The sequence below is a fragment of the Hordeum vulgare genome, chromosome 2H (genome assembly GCF_904849725.1).
Source record: "Hordeum vulgare subsp. vulgare chromosome 2H, MorexV3_pseudomolecules_assembly, whole genome shotgun sequence".
In the NCBI taxonomy this organism is placed as follows: Eukaryota; Viridiplantae; Streptophyta; class Magnoliopsida; order Poales; family Poaceae; genus Hordeum; species Hordeum vulgare.
This window is the reverse complement of record NC_058519.1, coordinates 21,063,774-21,083,219: the sequence shown is the minus strand read 5'-3', so window position 1 is coordinate 21,083,219 and position 19,446 is coordinate 21,063,774. Positions and strand designations below refer to the sequence as shown.

General features: G+C 43.0%; 1 protein-coding gene across 1 annotated transcript; it reads right to left on the bottom strand.

Moving 5' to 3' along the window:
* Window positions 1-481: 481 nt before the first annotated feature.
* LOC123429288 (proline-rich protein 4-like) lies at window positions 482-1,423 on the bottom strand. The gene has a single exon (XM_045113343.1). It carries the CDS (start codon window positions 1,341-1,343, stop codon window positions 708-710), a length of 636 nt encoding a protein of 211 aa, XP_044969278.1. The 5' UTR covers window positions 1,344-1,423; the 3' UTR covers window positions 482-707.
* Between the last annotated feature and the right edge of the window lie 18,023 nt (window positions 1,424-19,446).

The following is a 19,446-nucleotide window of genomic DNA, read 5'->3' as shown; positions in this document are numbered from 1 at the left end:
GCAATAATAACGAATAGGCCAGCCTACTCAAGCCTCTTACGGCACAACACAAAATGGAACTAGGCTAAAAAAGGACAAGAAAAGCATTAGGCCAGCACAAAAACAAAAACAAACGGGGTTACAACAAGGATGACGGTGAGGTGAATGAGACCATAATTGGAGTATTATGTTTCAGCTAGATTAATTCTAGCTAATCTTAAAAAATAATGCCCTCACCAGCCCCTTCTGCCTATGCGGCATAGCCCATCGTGCGTCCTGCCTTTAGCTGTTGGAGAATGTAATGCCATGGATTGCCATGACAAATCCATTGCCCACTTGCCTGAATTTCTCTTCAGTGTCAGTTGACGGATCTGAAAATTGGCCGGAAGTATTGGTAAAATCAAATTGTCCATCTCCCGCAAAATAAATAAATAAATTACATTGCCTTTATCATGTCAATGTCTCAGAACAGTTACTACCGTACTTCGGTTGACAAATGCACTTCATTAACTTATTTGATTCATAAATATCTCTTGTACGAGAAAACACACCGAAGTTACAAAATCTTGATAAAGCAACACACCAACCACACCCCCCACACTCGCTTGACACACACGCGCACATCATGCAAACTGATCATAAATACCAACGTCGATCACTCACTGTCACAGAGACCACAAACTCGGTGATGAGATTTCAGCACTGGGCAGGTCGGTTGTAGATCGGACTCAGTGGTGTCCGTGGTATCCGCCGCCGCCGCCGCCGCCGTAGGTGGGGGTGGGAGGGACGGGGTGGTAGTCCGGGTGCGGCTGCGGCTTGGGCTCGGGCTTGGGCACGGGGCCGTAGTCCGGGTGGGGCTGGGGCTTGGGCTCCGGCTTCGGCGGCACGGGCTTCTTGTGGTGGAAGTGCTCCATGATGTGCTTCTTGATGGGCCCGCACAGGGTCATCGACGCGCACTCCGGCGACGTCGCGGACGGCGTGGCGGTGTTATCACCGGCGACGATGCCGTAAGTGGTGCCCTCAGACACCGGCACGATCTTGGATGGCTCCTGGCCGGGGCACGGCGCGTTGGAGGCGGCGCTGTGGAGCTGCGCGACGCAGTCGGCGCCGTGGAGGTCGGCGGCCAGGGGCACGCTGAAGGCGCCGGTGCCGTCGAGGCCGCCCACCGCCTTGCTCTCGTACTCGCCGGCGCTGTTCCTGCACTTGATCGCCACCTGCAGAGCCTTGAAGGCTTCCTCGGCCTTGATGTTCTTCCCGGTGCAGTCGGCGCACTTGGCCAGGCCGACGACGACGGACGCCGCCTCGGCATTCGCGACGGCGATCGCCAGCAGGACGCAGATGGCGAGCGCTCTCGGAGCTGCCATGCCTGAACCAAAATGCTGGTGTGATGTGAAGTGGCTGCTCGAGATGGATGGATGGATGAATGGAAGGAACACGCGACGCATGGCTTATATAGGCATCCGCAGGCATTGATCGGCACGCACAGCTCGAATGCTCGACCGGTGGATCTGTCTGCAAGCGCAGAAGAAGAAGGGATGGTGGCCGGCGCAGTGAAGCGAGACAACGAGAGATGAGCTAAATCGCTTTCGGCGCGCCGAAGTTTTTGATGGCGAATTAATGTCGATCGTCGTTTTGATCGATCCACGTCATTGTTCAGTTCGTGTGTTGGTGATCGATATTTTTTTAGGGTGTTGGTGATCGATTTTTTAGGTACAAACAAACAGGTCACGAATGGCAACCTAGCTGGCAACAAACATCTTTGGCTCGGAAGCTCGAATCGTTCGGAAACTCACTGCAGCAACACCAGTGCGTACCAACTTCCAGTTCAAACAGCAATTGCTTCATTTCCTTTTTATTTTGTATGTACATATTGGTTCTGTCTTGAAAGTCAAACTTTGCAGAATTTCAGCAAACTTCTGTCGAAAATTTCAATATCTATAATATCAAATGATATGAAAAATATATTTTACGATGGATGTGACATTGATTTGGTATTTCGAAATTTTGATAAATTTGGTCATATTCAGAAAGTTTGACTCAACACCAAACTGACATTTTTAAAATAAAAACGAACGGAGAAAGTAGCTAGTACGTACTACACATTGCAAGTCGATGCATCAAAATTATGCCACCGCGGACTTCCATGTTTATTTGATCAAATAGATACTCCGTCTGTTTCAAAATAAAAGGTGTATTATTTTTCATTTAAAGGACTTCCATGTTTATTTGATCAAATAGATACTCCCTCTGTTTCGAAATAAAAGGTGTATTATTTTTCATTTAAAGTCAAACTTCTTTAATTTGACAAAGTTAATAGAAAAATATATCAATGTCTACAATACAAAAGCCTTATCACTAGAATCATCATTAGATATATTTTCATAATTTATTTTTTAGTATGTTGATGTTGATAATTTTTGCTCTAAACTTGATCAAATATCGAAAATGTTTGATATTTTGAAAACAAATGTGCCTTATATTTTGAAATTGATGGAGTATGGAAAAAACATGTGACTCGTCACATTCTATAAACTAACGCGACCTTTTAGTTTAAGAGTATGGAATGCACACCAGGAACAAACGTCGTAAAAAACTTGATCTTTCTCAAGTTGATGGAAGGCAGAGAATTCATATATGAGTACACATTATAAAGCTTCACCTCATTTTCAATGAAAGCTCCACCAGTGTCGGCAACTCCAAGGACAATGGTGTATCCCGGATGATACCACAATTTTTTTCTGGGTCATATCCCATTTAGCCATGCATCCAACGGTTATGCGATGTTCATATACTCCACGTGAACCGTTACTGCATGAGCTTGTTGTGTCCCAACTCCCAACGGAAAAATAATGCACATATACAACCTCCCTTTTCCAAGTATCTTGTGTACAAGATCTACCTAATTCATCTGCAGCTGCATTAGCCACTCTAGGACAATGATCATGGATTACATGAGTAGAATCAAGAGACATAAAGTAACAATCGTCAAATAAAGCACTCGCGAGACCTAGCAATGAATCCCCTTACCGCATTGTCGTAAACTGTAATCACCTTTAGATTATCTGAATTCACTTCAATCTTGTTGCACCCAACTGTGCGTGCAAGATTCTTCACATATCACGGTGTTGTGGCTTCGGTCAAAACAAACATCAACTCTTTCGATTCGCGGCAACAATGTATTCTCCCATACAATCTTGAAGGACAACCCCTACAGATGCCTAAAGGGTATCAAGGTCAAACGATGTATCCACATTGAGCTTTGCATAATTATGGACCGGTTTGGTCCATCCCTCATGCTTCACAATTGATTTGGGGCAACTTGCTAACATGAAGTTTGATGTCAGTGCTCTCGCTGCAAGATGAATTTGACTCGGTGCTTTGTATCAACTGGCCATGCAAGAGTTTCATATACTCCCACCAGACATACCAAGATGCATCATTAATAATTTATCGGGATGCATGTCCTAAAATCATGGCTTCTTGATCCGGGAAGTTCAATAGATATCCTAGCGCACCTTCCAAGGACAAGCCAGCCACAAATGTTTTGTGGATGATATCACTAAGTCCTAGGGAATTCCACACTTCACTAGCCAAAAGAGCATTCAAATAGAAGATAGTTAACATCCTCAACCCACAATTTGCAAATGAGACAACGAGGAGACAGCTGTATATGTCTATCAGCAAGATTTGCACCACGGGGTATTGCCCCTTTCAATTTCCCTCCAAAAGAAGTAAATTACCTTGGACAGACACTACAAGTTCCAAACTAAATCCCACGTACCGTTTATTCCTCGATGCTTCAATATTATTCATATTTACCAACTCTCTTATTTTTATTGGATGCATACGTTCATAGGCAACCAAAATATTGTAGTAATTAACCATCCAGGAACAAGGGTACTCTTGCCGATCCATGTGTTGTTGGTTGCTGTAAAAAAGGACATTAAACCTTTTCGATCTGAAAAAAGAAGTTCTTCTATGGTGGCACGGCCAATCACAAACGTTAGTTTTCTATATCTTGTATGATGTGTGAAAACTATTTCATCGTTTTTTACTTTTGGTGTTTTTTGTACTACCTTCACCCCTCGCGTCGCCTCCCCTCGGGCGACGCCAGGGGCCCTGAAACCCTAGCCGCCAGAGGGTCTCTCCCCTTCCCCGGCCGCCGCCGCCGCTGTTGCCGGCGAGGGCCGCGGTGGCGGCGGGTCCTGTGTCTTAGTGCCAGGGCGGGTGGTAGCCACGGATTCCCAGTGAGGCAGAGGGGCCGTCGCGCGCGTGGATGACGGGGGCGGCAGTCAGGGCGGCGTCCCTGCTGCACGGCGGCGTTCGTGGCCCTCATGGCCGGCCATGGTCGGAGGTTGGATGGTGGCGGTGCAGGGCTCCATCCAGTAAGGGCGGCGGCTGCGTGCAAGGGCTTCATCGAGGGCTGCGGATCTGGCGTGTCCTGCCCAGATCCGTCACGGCTTGATCTTGATCGGCCAATGGCGCGAGGAGGATCGGTGAGAGGCGGCTGGAGGCCCCCTCTCGGCTTGCCGACGGCGGCCTCGTATTCACGACGAGCCTTCCTCGGTTCCATCAGCCACGGGATCGGGGGGACGCGACTTTCGGTCAAAACCGCGCCGATTACGGTCATGGTGGACGATGGCGACGTCTAGGACGTCGTTACCATCTTGAGGCATCGTTGTTGCAGGTCGTGGAACCACACTCGTGATGCTCCGGAGAAAACTCTAGATCTGGATCTACCGGTCGGACGATGATGGCATCTACGATGTCGTTTCCCTCCTGAGGGCATCGTTTTGGAGTACATGATGGGTGGACGGGACAAGAGGAGGAGCGGTGTTTGATCTATCGCGAGCACTGCGGTGGATCCCGGCGGCATGGCGCTGCGATGGTTCGGCGACAGACACGTGTAGACGGATACATGCAGGATGGTGGCGCTGTCTGGCGCCGTGGTGACGTCGACGGCAGACCTAGCAAGGAAGATGCGTCTGATCTAGCTCTGGAGATGAAATGGTGGAAGATGGTGGAGGCAGCCTCTAAGAGTGCGCCGGACCGGTATTGGGATCCAATCCCAGTGATGGCTGGGCTGGGGCACCCGGCTATAGATGTTTGGATTTAGTGTGATATTTGTTTGGTATTTGGCCCGGATATTCAACACACCTACATCAAGTGTTAGGAGTAGCAACAGGTGTTGCCTAGACGGTGGCTTGAGGCTAACTGATGTATTACTTTGTATGATCTCTGTGAATAATTAATAAAATGGTTGTATGCATCGTTCAGATGCAGAAGCCAGGGATATATCCTCCTTTTCTAAAAAAATATATCTTGTATGAGCGAGTTCTCTTGAACATAGTGTGGACAACCAATCCGACAAAAGAACTAGATTTAGCATGAAAAATCTTGAGAGAATCATGTAGAATCTAAATAGCTAGCCCGACTAGCTCATTTCTCTCAACATGTTTTTTAGGAATATTTCTCTCAACATGGAAGTAACACTAGTAGAAAACAAGATTTTGGTCCACGCGAGATAAGAGCTCTAATTCTGCTTCTGTTATGAACCGGGGCCAATGGGTGCATCAGTCTTGGTTCATGAGGCCAGGGCGCCGGCCGGGTCAGGGTTCCGGTTTGTCTGAGCCCTTTGGTCTCGTTTCCAGACACGAACCAGGATCAATGGTCGTCGCTCCTGGCGCAACACCTTTAGTCCCGGTTGGTGGCTGGAACCGGGACTAAAGGTCAGTCTTCTGTCTTGGTTCTTGCCACCAACCAGGACCAAAGAGATGCCTATATATCCCCTCGCCCATGCCCACCAACCGAGACCACTTTGAATGCTAGTCATAAACATTGAGGTTTTAGGATTTGTGCTAAGGTTCTGTTGTCGATTTGAACTACTATGAAAACTTGAATGTGTAATAATGCTATTTGAAAGATGATGTGAAATTTGACGTAAAATTAAAATTTCAGGCAAAAATTGAATCTGAACCGATATTTGAATTTGAACCAATACCCATATTTGAATTTGAACCAATACACATATTTGAATCCCGTTGTTTTGTGGTGTGATGTTGCTATGGTTTATTTACCAAAATTTTAGGTAAAGTTTCTTTTCCGTGGTGAAGCTCGTAGCAATGACAAATGTGTTAGAAATGAGCTCTAAAGCTAGGATAAACGTCGCAAATATTTTTTAGTAAGAGCTATTGAATCTATAGAATGTCAATTCAAAGTCTCAATATTTACCGTATCAAACTTCATATTTTTAAATTTTATGTTTAAAAAGTTGCTTTAATAGAAAATCATAAAAATCTTATTCATTCAAAGATGAAGCTTTGGTGATTTTTCTGATTTTCTTTGAATTTTTTGTAAACCTAAACCTCTCTCGCTCTCATCCTTGAACTCTATGCATCGTCGTACGTGATACCTCATTTGTGTGAAGGTTTTTTTACTTAAATATTCTAAAACAAAGTTTCTTATTTTTTGTCTAAGCCATGTCACATAACACGACATTATGCGCAGATTTTGCAATATTTCATTTTTTTGAATTAGTTCTGCCCATTTTAAGTTGATTGTGGTGCCTGAATTCAAAAAATGATTTTTCGTAACATTATCCGTATACCAAGTTTATATTTTTTATACTTAGTATGTCTTATAAAACGACGAACCGCGAAGGTTTTAGAATTTTTCGATTGTTTTGAATTAGTTATCGTCATTTGAATGTTGATCAAACCAAAGATAACCAGTTGACCGGCTCTAAACCCCGCAACATCTCTCAAAACCCTAGCGTCGCACTGCAACCGTCGGAAAATACCGTAGCGCCAAATTAAAGCCGTTTGATATGTTCTTCTAGAAGGAATTCCGTTGGCACGCTCCTTGTCGTTGGATCGGTTGGCGATCCGCGCCGCTCGATCAGTTGGCTATCCGTGTCATTCGATCGGTTGGCGATCCGCGAGCACCCTCCTTATCCACGCTAGAGAAAGAGCAGTCACTCTACCTAGCATAGCCTCCCCTTTCTTCTGCTCCTTCTTCTACCTCGACGAGACCACCACTCATGTGCTTCTTCTTCTCCGGCAACGAGATATGTCCAACTCCACTTCAGCCTCCCACCCCTCGTGGCCCGTGTATGGTCCAGTGCCCATGGATCCATGTCTTGAATGCTGACGCACCATGCCATTGAGATGGTAGACCTCGAAGGAGAGCAAGAATGGCAACTATGGGCGTGACTTCGTGAAATGTGAAAGCAAGCGAGAGGGAAAGGTTAGATCTCATGATTTCGCTCTGATTTCCTTCATTCTTGATGTGAATTATTTTTTGTTTTTCCTCTGCTTTCATTTCAGATCATGGAGAAATTTAATCATTTTGAATGGATAGATGACTACGTTACCACGCTTCAACGGGAGGGCTTGCTTGATTTTAAGGGTGAATTAAAGAAGATGAACAAGATTTTGAAGCAAATGATTGAATTGAAGAAGCATGCCAATCTGCTATCTTTATGATTTTATTTTTCTATTGTTGCTCTAGGACTTGCTTACTTGCTGGTCATCTCTCGTGAAGAGATGTTATTACTGTGGTGTAAGCTTAAGCTTAAATGCTTAATGTGTGGATCGTATGCTTAATGGTGGTGTAAGCTTAAACTCTATCTCTGAATCTCTGAATCTATTTGGACTTGCTTACTTGATCTCTGAATCTGCGTAGGTGTTAGTTTTCGATAGTTTTAGTTTCTTCAGAACACACCGAGTGCAAGAAAACAAAACGTGATTTTTTGGGCCCAAACTTAAACAAAGATTTTGTTGGGCTGTGGAAAGGTGATTGTGAAAGCCCCAAACCCTAAAGATAAAAGAGATCCACAAAAGATAGTGCATGTGATGGTTCTGTTTTTTTCCGCTTCATTTATTTGATTGCTCTTTTTTTACGTTCGAAATTTAATCTTCAATACAACATTTCAAAAGTTAGGCATCAACATTTATTTGATTGCTCTTTCATGCACTATGGCGGCCAACATTTCAAAAATTAGCCACCAAAAATTATTATGACTAACATTGCAATATATCCATGTCACATGGTTGCATGCTTCCTCTCCATATGTGATCCTACTTGCAACACTCTATGGTGCATGTTGCATGCTAAGGAATGTGGAGGCAGCCTCCAAGCTTGTGATTGGATTAAAATAATATCTGGTCCTACTTGTCACACTCTATGGTGTATGTTGTATATTATAGGGACCTATATTATATGTGCATGTTGCATGCCGTAGGGATCACCATAGAGGCAAAGGTGAGCTTTTTTATACACCGCATGGTTTATACTAAGTTTATAGACAGGGATCACCATGATGTAGTTCATTTTTCTTGCACGGTTTGCTCTAGCTTTTGTATAATTTTTTGATAGATTTGATTATGTTGTTTCTAATAAAATCCAAATATAACACAACATAAATAAAAGCTTCATATTTTTTTGCTCTTTTTGCTCTAGCTTTTGTATCCTTTTTTGACCGATTTGATTTTGTTGTTTTCAATAAAATCCAAATATAACACAACATGAATAAAAGCCCTTACATATGCTAGCCAAAAAATCCAAATATAACATAAGCATAACATAGATATATAAATAGAAGTTCTTATATATAACATGATATAACACGACAACAATAAAGATAAAATGACAGGTTCACGACACAACTTAACAAACGATACAATAATAGTAGAAATTAAAAGCCCTAACATGCTAGGGCAACAAACTAGGGCAACACCATCTTCACGACAAACCAGCCTTCCTTCAGCGCCATCTTCAGTAGTCCTCCTCCATGTTGTTCTCGCCGATGTAGTAGGGGGGGTTGTGCATAGCGTTGGGGTTGGGGAAGATGCTATCGACATCGGTGAAGATATTGTAGGTTGTGAAAGCGATGAACTCGCAACCACACCAAAACACCTGCCCGAGAAGATTGAAAGCGTCGAAGCGGTTGGTAAAGTACACGAGCAGCCCGGTCGCTGGAGAGGATGCATACAGACGCACGAAACATGACGGGCGAGCCTGCTGGGAGGTGGCCAAAGCCCACATGGAGGACCACCTGGGCTAACTCCCTAGGACCCCTCCACCTTGAGATCGCCCACACATACAGCATGGTCTCCACGATGACGCCAACGGGGTACCTCCTCTCTGACACAGTGGGTGGAAAGCGAAGGGTGGGGCCGTTGTACTGCATCTTCTGTACTCGCCTCGCTTCGAAACTTCTTTGGAATTGGATGAATAAGAGAAGGAGCGACGAAGATGGAAGTTGTGGAGAAGAGACGGAGGGGTGGGTGGTTTAAATAGATGTTTGGGCTCGGTATGCCATGGAATTTAATTGGCAACTCACTCGATGCGAGCCACTGAATTGATGACAAGCATTGAATCAAGACGCCAACCATTGAAACGACACGAGCGGACCAAGAAAGCTGAAACGGCCGTGTTGCTAGCGAGCGGTGTCCCTCTGCGACTCTAGCGTGGCTGAAACACTACTAGAAAAAGGCTATTAGTGGCGCACCTATTTTGTCTATTAGTGGCGCACTATAGGTGCGGCACTATTATCACGCCACTACTAATAAATAGTAATGGCGCACTCCTCGTGCGCCACTGTTAATCTGCATAACAGTGGCGCACCACCTGGTGCGCCATTACTAGGCCCAGAAGTGCACCACTGCGCTAGCCATTTTACTTATGTTAGTTGATACAACTAAATGTGTATATACTAAAGTTGATCCAACTGCGCTTCTCTGATTTGACAGGCAGAGGGATGCAGTTTTGGACTTAGTCGTTTTCACAAAAGGAGTGGGCGGCAGCGGATCTGATGACCGCGGCGGGGCTGATGCAGAGGTGACCGGCGGCGGGGGCTGATGCGAAGGTGACCAGCGGCGATGGTTGGTGCGGCCGTGACCAACGGAGGGGGCTAGTGCGGGGGCGCTGAGGGGCGGAGGGAGCTGGTGCGGGGGCATGCTATGAATGGCGGAGGGAGCTGGTGCGGGGGCGCTGAGCTGCGGATGGAGCTGGTGTGGGGCGCTGAGCGGCGGAGGTCTGGTCCAGCAGCGGCTGCGGTGCACTTCTTCCCCTGCTTCTTCGAGGTATGAGGTTACTTCTTCCCCTGCTTCTTCCTGTGTCCGTGGCCATATTAGTTGGCTTAAGTATTTTGTTTCATGGATGAATGTTGCACTAGTGGGTTCTAGCATTGCTCTTTAATACTCCATTGTTTAAATCAGCCTAAATCACTTTGCTTGCTCCTAGAGTATATGATATATCCCAAATAAAATTGTTCTGATTTCAAAAGCCATTGTCTCAGATGAACAAATTATGTCCTGAATGCATTGTAGTAAATTTGTGCCTTTTACTGCTAGCTTTGAATGCAAACAATATTGAGAATATTGCTCACTGTTGATTTATCTAGGTTTGGTTTGCTTTTTGCTAGCTAGTGTTGGTCTCTGAGCTTCGATTGATGCTAAGTTGCAACGTTTTTTGGTGTTTGGCGGATGGACAGGAGCTGGATTAAAGGAGGAGTTAGAAGGCTTTCCGCTAAACTTACAAAAGGAGTCGAAAAATTTATGCAATTTGTTCGCAGAAGTGTTGCCGAGGATGCTCATGTTCTTTGCCCATGTCGGAGCTGTCAGAACCGTGGAGAACAACATCTAGGAACTGTAGAGGCTCATCTGTTGATTTATGGGATGGCAAGCACATATGATCCGTGGGTCTATCATGGAGAACCTTTACATGCTGAACCTGAACCTGAATCTGATGCAGACCCAGACCATGTTGATGAAGGCAATGATTTTGTACAAGATGATCCGCCATTGGGTTTTGGTTTTGAGGAGGAGGGTGGAAATGAAGATGACAGAATTCCTGAGCTGTTAAAGGATTTCTACAATTCAGAACGACAAGGTGATCGACAGAAGACAATCTTTGCCAAGCTGTTAGAGGAGGCGAAGCGCCCAGCTAGTGATGGTGGTAAATTCTCCAGATTTTCCTTCACCATGAGGTTACTTCACGCCAAGTCTTTCTACCGGATGGCCAATGTTCAATTCAACGGAATACTCCGTATCATAACCTTGCAATATTCAGATAGCGAAATTCGCAAATCTTATGATGAAGCATTGAGTATAATCAGCAGATTGGGACTTGGCTATGTTTAAATCCATGTGTGCCCGAATAACCGTGTCTTGTTTCGGAAGCAGTTTTGCCCAGTACGACGAGTGTCCAAAATGTAATGCCTTCAGGTGAAAAAATGCTGATGGAAGAAGCGGATACCAGTGAAGGTATTGAGGCACTTTCCTTTGATTCCAAGGCTGCAGAGGATGTTTATTTTGAAGAAACAATCGAAGGAGATACTATGGCACAAGCTAAATCGAAAAGCCGTGGAGGTTGAACTCAGCCATCCAGCTGACGGGGAGGCATGGGAAGAGTTGGACAAATTAGATAAAGAATTTGTCGTTGATCCAAGGAACTTTAGACTCAGCATTGCCAATGATGGTTTTAATCCATTTGGAAAGATGAGCACATCCTATAGTATGTGGCCTATATTTGTGAGTCCATACAACCTTCCGCCATGGGCATGTATGGATCGGTCCAACGTCATGATGGTGTTGCTGATTCCGGGTCCAAATTCTCCCGGCAAGGATTTTGTTGTCTTTATGGAGCCCCTCGTAGATGAACTCCCCCTGCTATGGAAGGGTGTACTTACGTATGATGGCAGAAGTCCCGAAAAGTTCATTCTACGTGTTGCGATCTTATGGTGCATCCATGATTACCCGACGCTGCACACTTTATCATGGAGGACCACATGGGGGTATCAAGCATGCGTTCGTTGTGACAAGGACCCTTGCTCAAAGAGAATAAGGAGCAAGATATGCTTTACTGGGCACCGCCGTTTTCTTACTCGCAAGTATCCTTGGCGGAAAAGCAAGGATGTTAACGGCGAGACTGAAACTCGCGACAAGCCATCACAATTCACTCAAGAAGAGCTTGAGAAGCAACTTGACAAGGTCAAAGATGTGAGACGAGGAAAGCATGGAAAGAAAAGAAAGCATGAGCAGGGTCAATGTTGGGACTGGAGGTCTATTCTGTGGGACCTGCTGTACTGGAAACACCTGAAGTTCAGGCATAATCTCGATGTTATGCATATCGAGAAAAACATATGTGAGAATATGCTAGGGACATTTCTGAATACTGAAGGAAATACAAAGGACACGATTAACTCCATGCTAGATTTGGAAGGCATGGGCATAAGAGAAGACTTGCACCTACAACCTTCTGAAGACGGAGGGTCATTCAAAGTGCCACAAGCATGGTATACGATGACTAAAGAAGAAAAGCTTGCATTCTGTGAATATATAATGAATGTGAGATTTCCAGATGGGTACACCGCGAACCTAGCAAAATGTGTTTCTCCTGATGGATGCAAGCTTCAAGGCCTGAAACACATGATAGTCACATCCTGCTCCAAAGGATTTTACTGATGGGACTCCGAGGTTTGATGGATAAGGAAATATATGAAGCGGTTGCTGAGCTAGGGAATTTCTTTAAAGAGTTGTGCTGCAAAACACTGAAGCTAGATGTTCTGAAAAGACTTGAAAAAGAAATCCCAATTATCCTTTGCAAGCTGGAGAAGATTTTCTCTCCATCTTTCTTCACTGTTATGGTTCATTTGGCCATCCATTTACCTGAAGAGGCAATGCTTAGATGACATGTACAATACGGCTGGATGTACCCGATCGAAAGAAGGCTGCTTACACTGAAGCGGTATGTGCGAAACACGGCCAGACCGGAGGGATCCATTGCCGAAGCATATATTGTCGATGAGTGCTTGACATTTTGCTCGAGGTACTTTGATGATGTGGAAACGAGATTTAATCGACTGGGTAGAAACAGAGAGCGGGATGATTCGCAAGGTGGTGATCTCTCGGTTTTCAAGCATGGTGTGAGCTTTCTTGGAGCTTTAGATTACGTGCGTGCTGGTGATGACTATGACAAGATGGTTTGGTATGTCCTCAGAAGTTGCCTTGAGGTTCAACCCTATATCGAGTATGGCATCTCTTGTGCACTTAATTGTATCATTTTTCTCTGGTTGGAATGAACCCATTATTTAGGCTTGATGCTTTAATTGGTAATTTTGTTGGCATTACACCTTGTGCAAGGAAGAGCTGAACCAACAAGGTATCATCAATGTTGATAGATGGCTTGTGAAGGGATTTTCTCAATGCTTTAAGACTCATGTGAGATATTTAGCATTTGATCAATTAACACATAATTTTCCATGTGTGTTATTCACCCTGGTTTTATTTGTGCAGGTTGGAAAATTACATGAGAAAAACAATGTTAGTGACAATCTCTTTGCTTTGGAATGTGAACCGGGTAAGCGAGTGAGATTGTATTATGTGTGTATTGTTGATGGTGTCCGGTACCACACTGTTGACCGTGAGAAAGATCGAAATACACAGAATAGTGAAATTTTTACCGAGGGAGAACATGAAGGCGCTGACATCGACTTCTATGGTCAGCTCAAAAGCATCATAAATTTGCAATACAACACTATCAGAGGTGTCCGTCGTTCGGTCGTCTTATTCCGCTGTGGCTAGTTTGATCTTAGTTGCAAGAAAACTACACAGGATTCAGTGATGATGGACACTTCATAAGCATTAACACTGGAAAGTGTTGGTACAAGAATGATCCTTTTATTCTAACAACACAAGCAACAATGGTATTCTATGTGCCAGACACTCATTTGCATGGAAATTGGCGAGTTGTGCAAAAGTTCCAGCATAGACATTTGTGGAGTGTGACAAAAAATGAAATAGGAGATGGTCCCGGTGGTATCGGGTAATCATACCAAGATGATGACACCCCAGAAGTTCCAGTGCAAGCTCAAGAAGCCAATGTGCAAACAAGATTGCGTAGGGACAGGGAAGGCGTGCTTGTTGAGGATGCAGTGGTAGAAAGAATGAAGAAAAGGAGGAAGGAGGTAGTGGATGGTCATGAAAGCGAGGATGATAAAGAGATTGGGACTGATGATACAATCCTCCAATATTGTAGTGACGGTGAGAATGATATCGACGATGACGAGTAGCATATGGAAGATTGTCTTGGTTGTAGTTCCCTTCTGTTTTTTTAGAAATAGTTCCCCTCATGCTTTTGTACCACCATGTATTAAAGATTTTTGTTACATTGATCGGCATTTCAGTAAGGTGCAAACTTCCTAGCTAGCTGTTTTATTAGCATATATTTATCTGCATTAATGTGGTTGTGTTGGTTGTTCTAGTCATTTCAGTAATGTGCAAGCTTCACTCTTTTTGAGTTGCGTGTACCTTTTGATTATAACAAGTATCTTTTGGTATGAGCTATGGTGGTGGCTGTGTTGGTTGTAAATTATGCAGTTGCTCAGTTGCCTGAACTATGTATTTCACTGTGAGCATGTATCAGTGTAATGTATGGGCAATTTCTGAGCTCATTTTTGTTTCTCGCTCTTTTGCATGTATCTTTTTCAGTTGCCTGAACTATGTATTTCACTGTGAGCATGTATCAGTGTAATGTATGGGCAACTTCTGAGCTCATTTATTTTTTTGGCTCTTTTGCAACTTGATCCTGTAATAAACTATGATTTAATAACTGAATAAAGAACAGGGTACTTGTCACTGATCAAACTGGGTACCTCAGACATCCACCAGGCCTTCTTAAAATAACACATACATAACCAAGGCCAAAAGCATAACTAGTGCCATAACCAGTACCATCATCTTACATAGCATAACCAATACCAGTAACAGTGCCATAACCAGTACCATCATCTTACATAGCATAACAAGTGCCATAACACCTAGATAAAAGTACCATCAGTTTACATAGCATAACAAGTACCATAACACCTAGATAACCAAGGCCAAAAACAACAACATACTTGTCCATTTTCCTTACATATCACCCTACACTAGTTTAGTAACTATGATTTTGAGTCCACCAAAGTCACGACGGAACCAAAACACAAAGATGTCTCCCCTCCTCATCTTGGTCTTGTCCATGACATCCTTCCAATTGGTTGTTATGCTAGCACCCTTGTTCTTTGCCTTGCTGAAGATCATCCTAATTTGAGCAATGTTCTTTGCCTTGTAATAGATCTCGAGGGAATGTTCTTCTTCCAAAGCAAGACACTTTTTGATGTGTTGAGTGGTGTACGGCTTGTTGAAGTACTACACACATAAAAACATGGGCAACTTATAAGAAAAAAGGAAACTTCGAGACAACTTATCAAAAAGATGCTTCTTGATGCTTTTTACCATTTTTGCCTTCTTAGGTATCACGTGAGCTTCTTGAATGGTGCATACATGATAGGGTATGGTTGGCTTTCGATCACGAACTCGATGCTTCAATTTCACAACTTGTGAGGGCTTCAAGGCAACTTTGTTTGCATACACACAATGTTTATCAAAAGTAGCATTTCCTGTTTTCTTGGGACCTCGTGTTGTCATCTTGACAGCAGGCCTAGGGGCAGCCTCATCATCGGAGCTAAGTAGAATGATCTCCATCAGCCTATGAATGCAAACAATTTGAATAGACAAGTTAGTCGTGGACAATCTATAGACAAGTTAGATAAATAAATTCTAGTGAATTAACATTATTGAATAGCTTGCATTGCCAACTAACAGCCAACAACATTTCTATTGAAAACTCAACTTGGAACATCTGACAATCCAAAGGCCAGCACCCAACAACGGCAAACAAAGCATAAAGGTCTAGAATTGTACCCCCTAAACCAAATCTGGAACTCAGCTGTGCTAATAATCATTTGCTAGCAGGATACCAAAATGGATACTAATTTAGGATGAGACAAAAAAACAAGTATTTCAGAGTAACACATCACATTGCTACTTCCAAAATAGTTAATTAGTGAAATATGGGGTCTATGAACTTGCAAAGCTGCAATAGTCAACATTATCATATCTTTTTTTGAAAGAAAGGGGTTACCCCCTGCCCCATTTTATTGAAATGAAGGAGTCAACATCCAAGCTACATCTCAAACAACATTATCATATTATGCTTAGCCACTTCATACTGACTCAAATAAATCAAACATTTTGCACCAATATATTCCAATAATGTTTCTCAAATGGTTAATTAACAAGAGATGGTAAAGCAATTACAGATTTTCCATCAACTGCTTGTATTCTTGCAAGCAACATTTATAGTGCAGATTGAACAGCATGAAAATTTGAAAATACCCCAACAAGGCTTATCTGAAGCAAAGCCTTGTATTCAATCATCGCCACCACCACCACCAAAGTAATCAAACCCTGCCAAACAGAGGGCCAAATAGCACACAAAGTAGCCAGCACTCCAAAGCAGCCCAACTTCCATCGGAGCCTGGATCTGATACGGACACTGTAGTATATGGAACATTATGATGTGTAGCTAGAATTGATTAGCAGTGGGAGAATCATGATTGGATTTGAAGGCCCACGTTAGGTCTCAACTCTCAAGTCCTCCACTCAAAAGAAGAGAAAGAAGTTTGATCAGAAGTTGCGAATACACTGACATTCTAGATTATGTTGCCACTGATGATATGTCCAGATAAACATTTATTTATGATATGGAAAAATTCTGTTTGTCTTGATGAAAAAGAATACTTGTTCCATCCAATAAACCATAGTAAAGCCAAATATATACTCCATGTGTTTATATATTTTGTTTTTTGTTTTACATACTTTTTAAAACACATGGTAAAGCTAGAGATATACTTACTTCTTAAAACACATGGTAAAGCTCGAGATGTCCCATCAACCAAGTGAAGTCATGCATGAAGAGATGGATGCCATGAAGAGGAAGGCGGCAGAAGCTAAAGCTGCAAAAGCCGAACGCGACAAGTCGTATGAGCTGCTGCTCAAGAAGGTGGAGAAAACAGTGCGAAGTACGCTCAGTTGATGGCGCTGCTTGGAGCCAAAACAGGGAACTAGGTGGTTTTGGTAATAGATTTTGGTAGCAGTTTCTGTGCACTTGATAACAGATTTTGTGATAGCACTTGGTTTGGTAGCAGATTTTGTGATAGCACTTGGTTGTGTAATTTTGTACAAGATTTTGTGCTACAGGTTTGGTAGCAGATTTTGGTTGTGCTACAGGTTTTGGCTACATTTTCAGATTTTGGTTGTGCTACAGATTTTGGCTATATATTATCAGATCTTGGAATGTGCTTCAAACTTTGTGGTGTGGGCTGTCATTTAGAGATGCTTTAGATTTATGTATATGGGCCTCAAATTTGTATGGGCTGTTATTTATATATCCATTAACAGCATAGAAGAAAAAAAAAGTTGCTGAATTCAAAAATGAAAAAAGGCCAAAACTGAAACTGGACCAAACGTATTTGGACACTAAAAGGCGAGGGCCCAAATTATAATGATGAAAAAAAATTCAAAAAAAATACTAGAAGATGATGTAAATAGGCTAAGGCCCCAAAAGAAGCCCCAATAAGAAAAAGCCCCCAAAAATAAAACCAACCCATGTGATCAATTGAAATGAACTGGGCTGATTTCAGCCATGATGTTTTGATTTCGCCGTAATTTTGCCACGTAGGATTTAATTAGATTGCCAACAATGATTTAGAATCGTCGTAAAGGTTACGATGATTCAGAAGTCGTCCTAAAAGTTATGTCGTTTTCGATCAAAACGTCGCTGCTGTCAGTTTTTGACGCTTCGTTTTCGACGCTTCGTTTTTCATCGTAAGATCAGTGTAAATTAAAAACCGTGATGATGTAGTGACAAAAAAATAGCGTCATTTATTAGCATATTTCTTATAGTGTATCATTTTCTTTCCCACCCTTATGTAGGCACATATCAAGTCTAAATAAACTAAATATTTATATTAAACTTTTATACATGTTTATAAGTCACTATTACAAAAACTGTTAGTTTTAGTTATTAGTTATTTTTATATTTAGTTGTGATAATTATTCGAAATATAAACAATAGTATTTTTTGCTAAGTTCTAAGTTTTTCATTGGAAAATGTGCATGTCCTATGCTAAACTTGATTAGTTTATTTCTATTCAATAGATTGCGTCATAAACTATTATTTAAACTCAGTTTCGTAACCATGAGAAAATAAGAATACATAACATTGCATGCTTTTGGGTATTAATTTGTGACACTCACATGGACATGACATATGTATCTTTGTGCGTTTCATTAAATCTAAAAAATATCTTGATAGCGGTTTCTAGTAAATTATCAGATATACACAGAAGAAATAATGTAATATGTTTACGACATCCCAAATCCTAAATCACTGGACACATCCCACATCTTCGTCGCATATCACGTGTGGATCGTGCATGCATTTACACTGGTGGAAAAACAGGCTTCCGTCCAGCCCCATAAGTCGCGAAGCTGTAGGAACCGCGACTAATGGGACCTTTAGTCGCGGTTCTGGAGGTGAACCGCGACCAAAGGCCTGGGCCCAGGGCGCTCGGTGGCCAGCTGGTGCACGTGAGGGGCTTTAGTCGCGGTTGGTCAGGACAACCGCGACTAAAGGCCTTCGGGCACCTTTAGTCACGGTTTGCCAGGCCAACCGCAACTAAAGCCCCTCCCCTATATATACCCATCCAGCAGCCAACACTTAGCCATTTAGAGCCATTCTCTTCACACTTAGGGTTTAGGTTTGCTTTTGGTTCCTCTTATGCACATAAGGTGTTTGATGAAATGCCCCAAGAGCATGAAACAAACATGACATGAAGTGTTGGAGCCACACTCCTCGATCGCGGTTAGCAACTTGATGAACCTTTGATGTGTCATTGATAAAATATGCATGTGTGTAGTTCATTGTTTAATTTATATTGTTTGTAGCTAGTTAGTTTAACAAATGCATGATTGTTAATTATATATTTTATATTATAATAATGCAGATGAATCGGCAATGGATGTACGTTAACCGACTCTCCGGCGAGTTCACTACGGGTTTGAAAGATTTCCTCGTAGTGGCTAATGCGAACAAGCGGGGGGGTTTTGTTATCTGTCCATGTGTTAACTGTAAGAATCAGAAGGGTTACTCTTCCTCAAGAGATGTTCACATGCATCTGCTTCGGCACGGTTTCATGCCAAGCTATAATTGTTGGACCAAGCATGGAGAAAGAGGGGTTATAATGGAAGAAGATGAAGAAGGGGATGATTTCATCGATGAAAGCTATCTTGCTCATTTCGGTGATACTTTCATGGAGGATGCTGAAGGTGAAGGGGAAGGTGAAGAAGAGGCACGTGATGATCCCGTTGATGATCTTGGTCGGACCATTGCTGATGCACGGAGACGCTGCGAAACTGAAAAGGAGAGGGAGAATTTGGATCGCATGTTAGAGGATCACAGAAAGGCGCTGTACCCCGGATGCGATGATGGTCTGAAAAAGCTGGGCTGCACACTGGATTTGCTGAAATGGAAGGCAGAGGCAGGTGTAGCTGACTCGGCATTTGAAAACTTGCTGAAAAT

Coding starts and splice junctions, on each gene's coding strand:
- LOC123429288 (XM_045113343.1), bottom strand. CDS start 1,343: ATGGCAGCTCCGAGAGCGCTCGCCATCTGCGTCCTGCTGGCGATCGCC.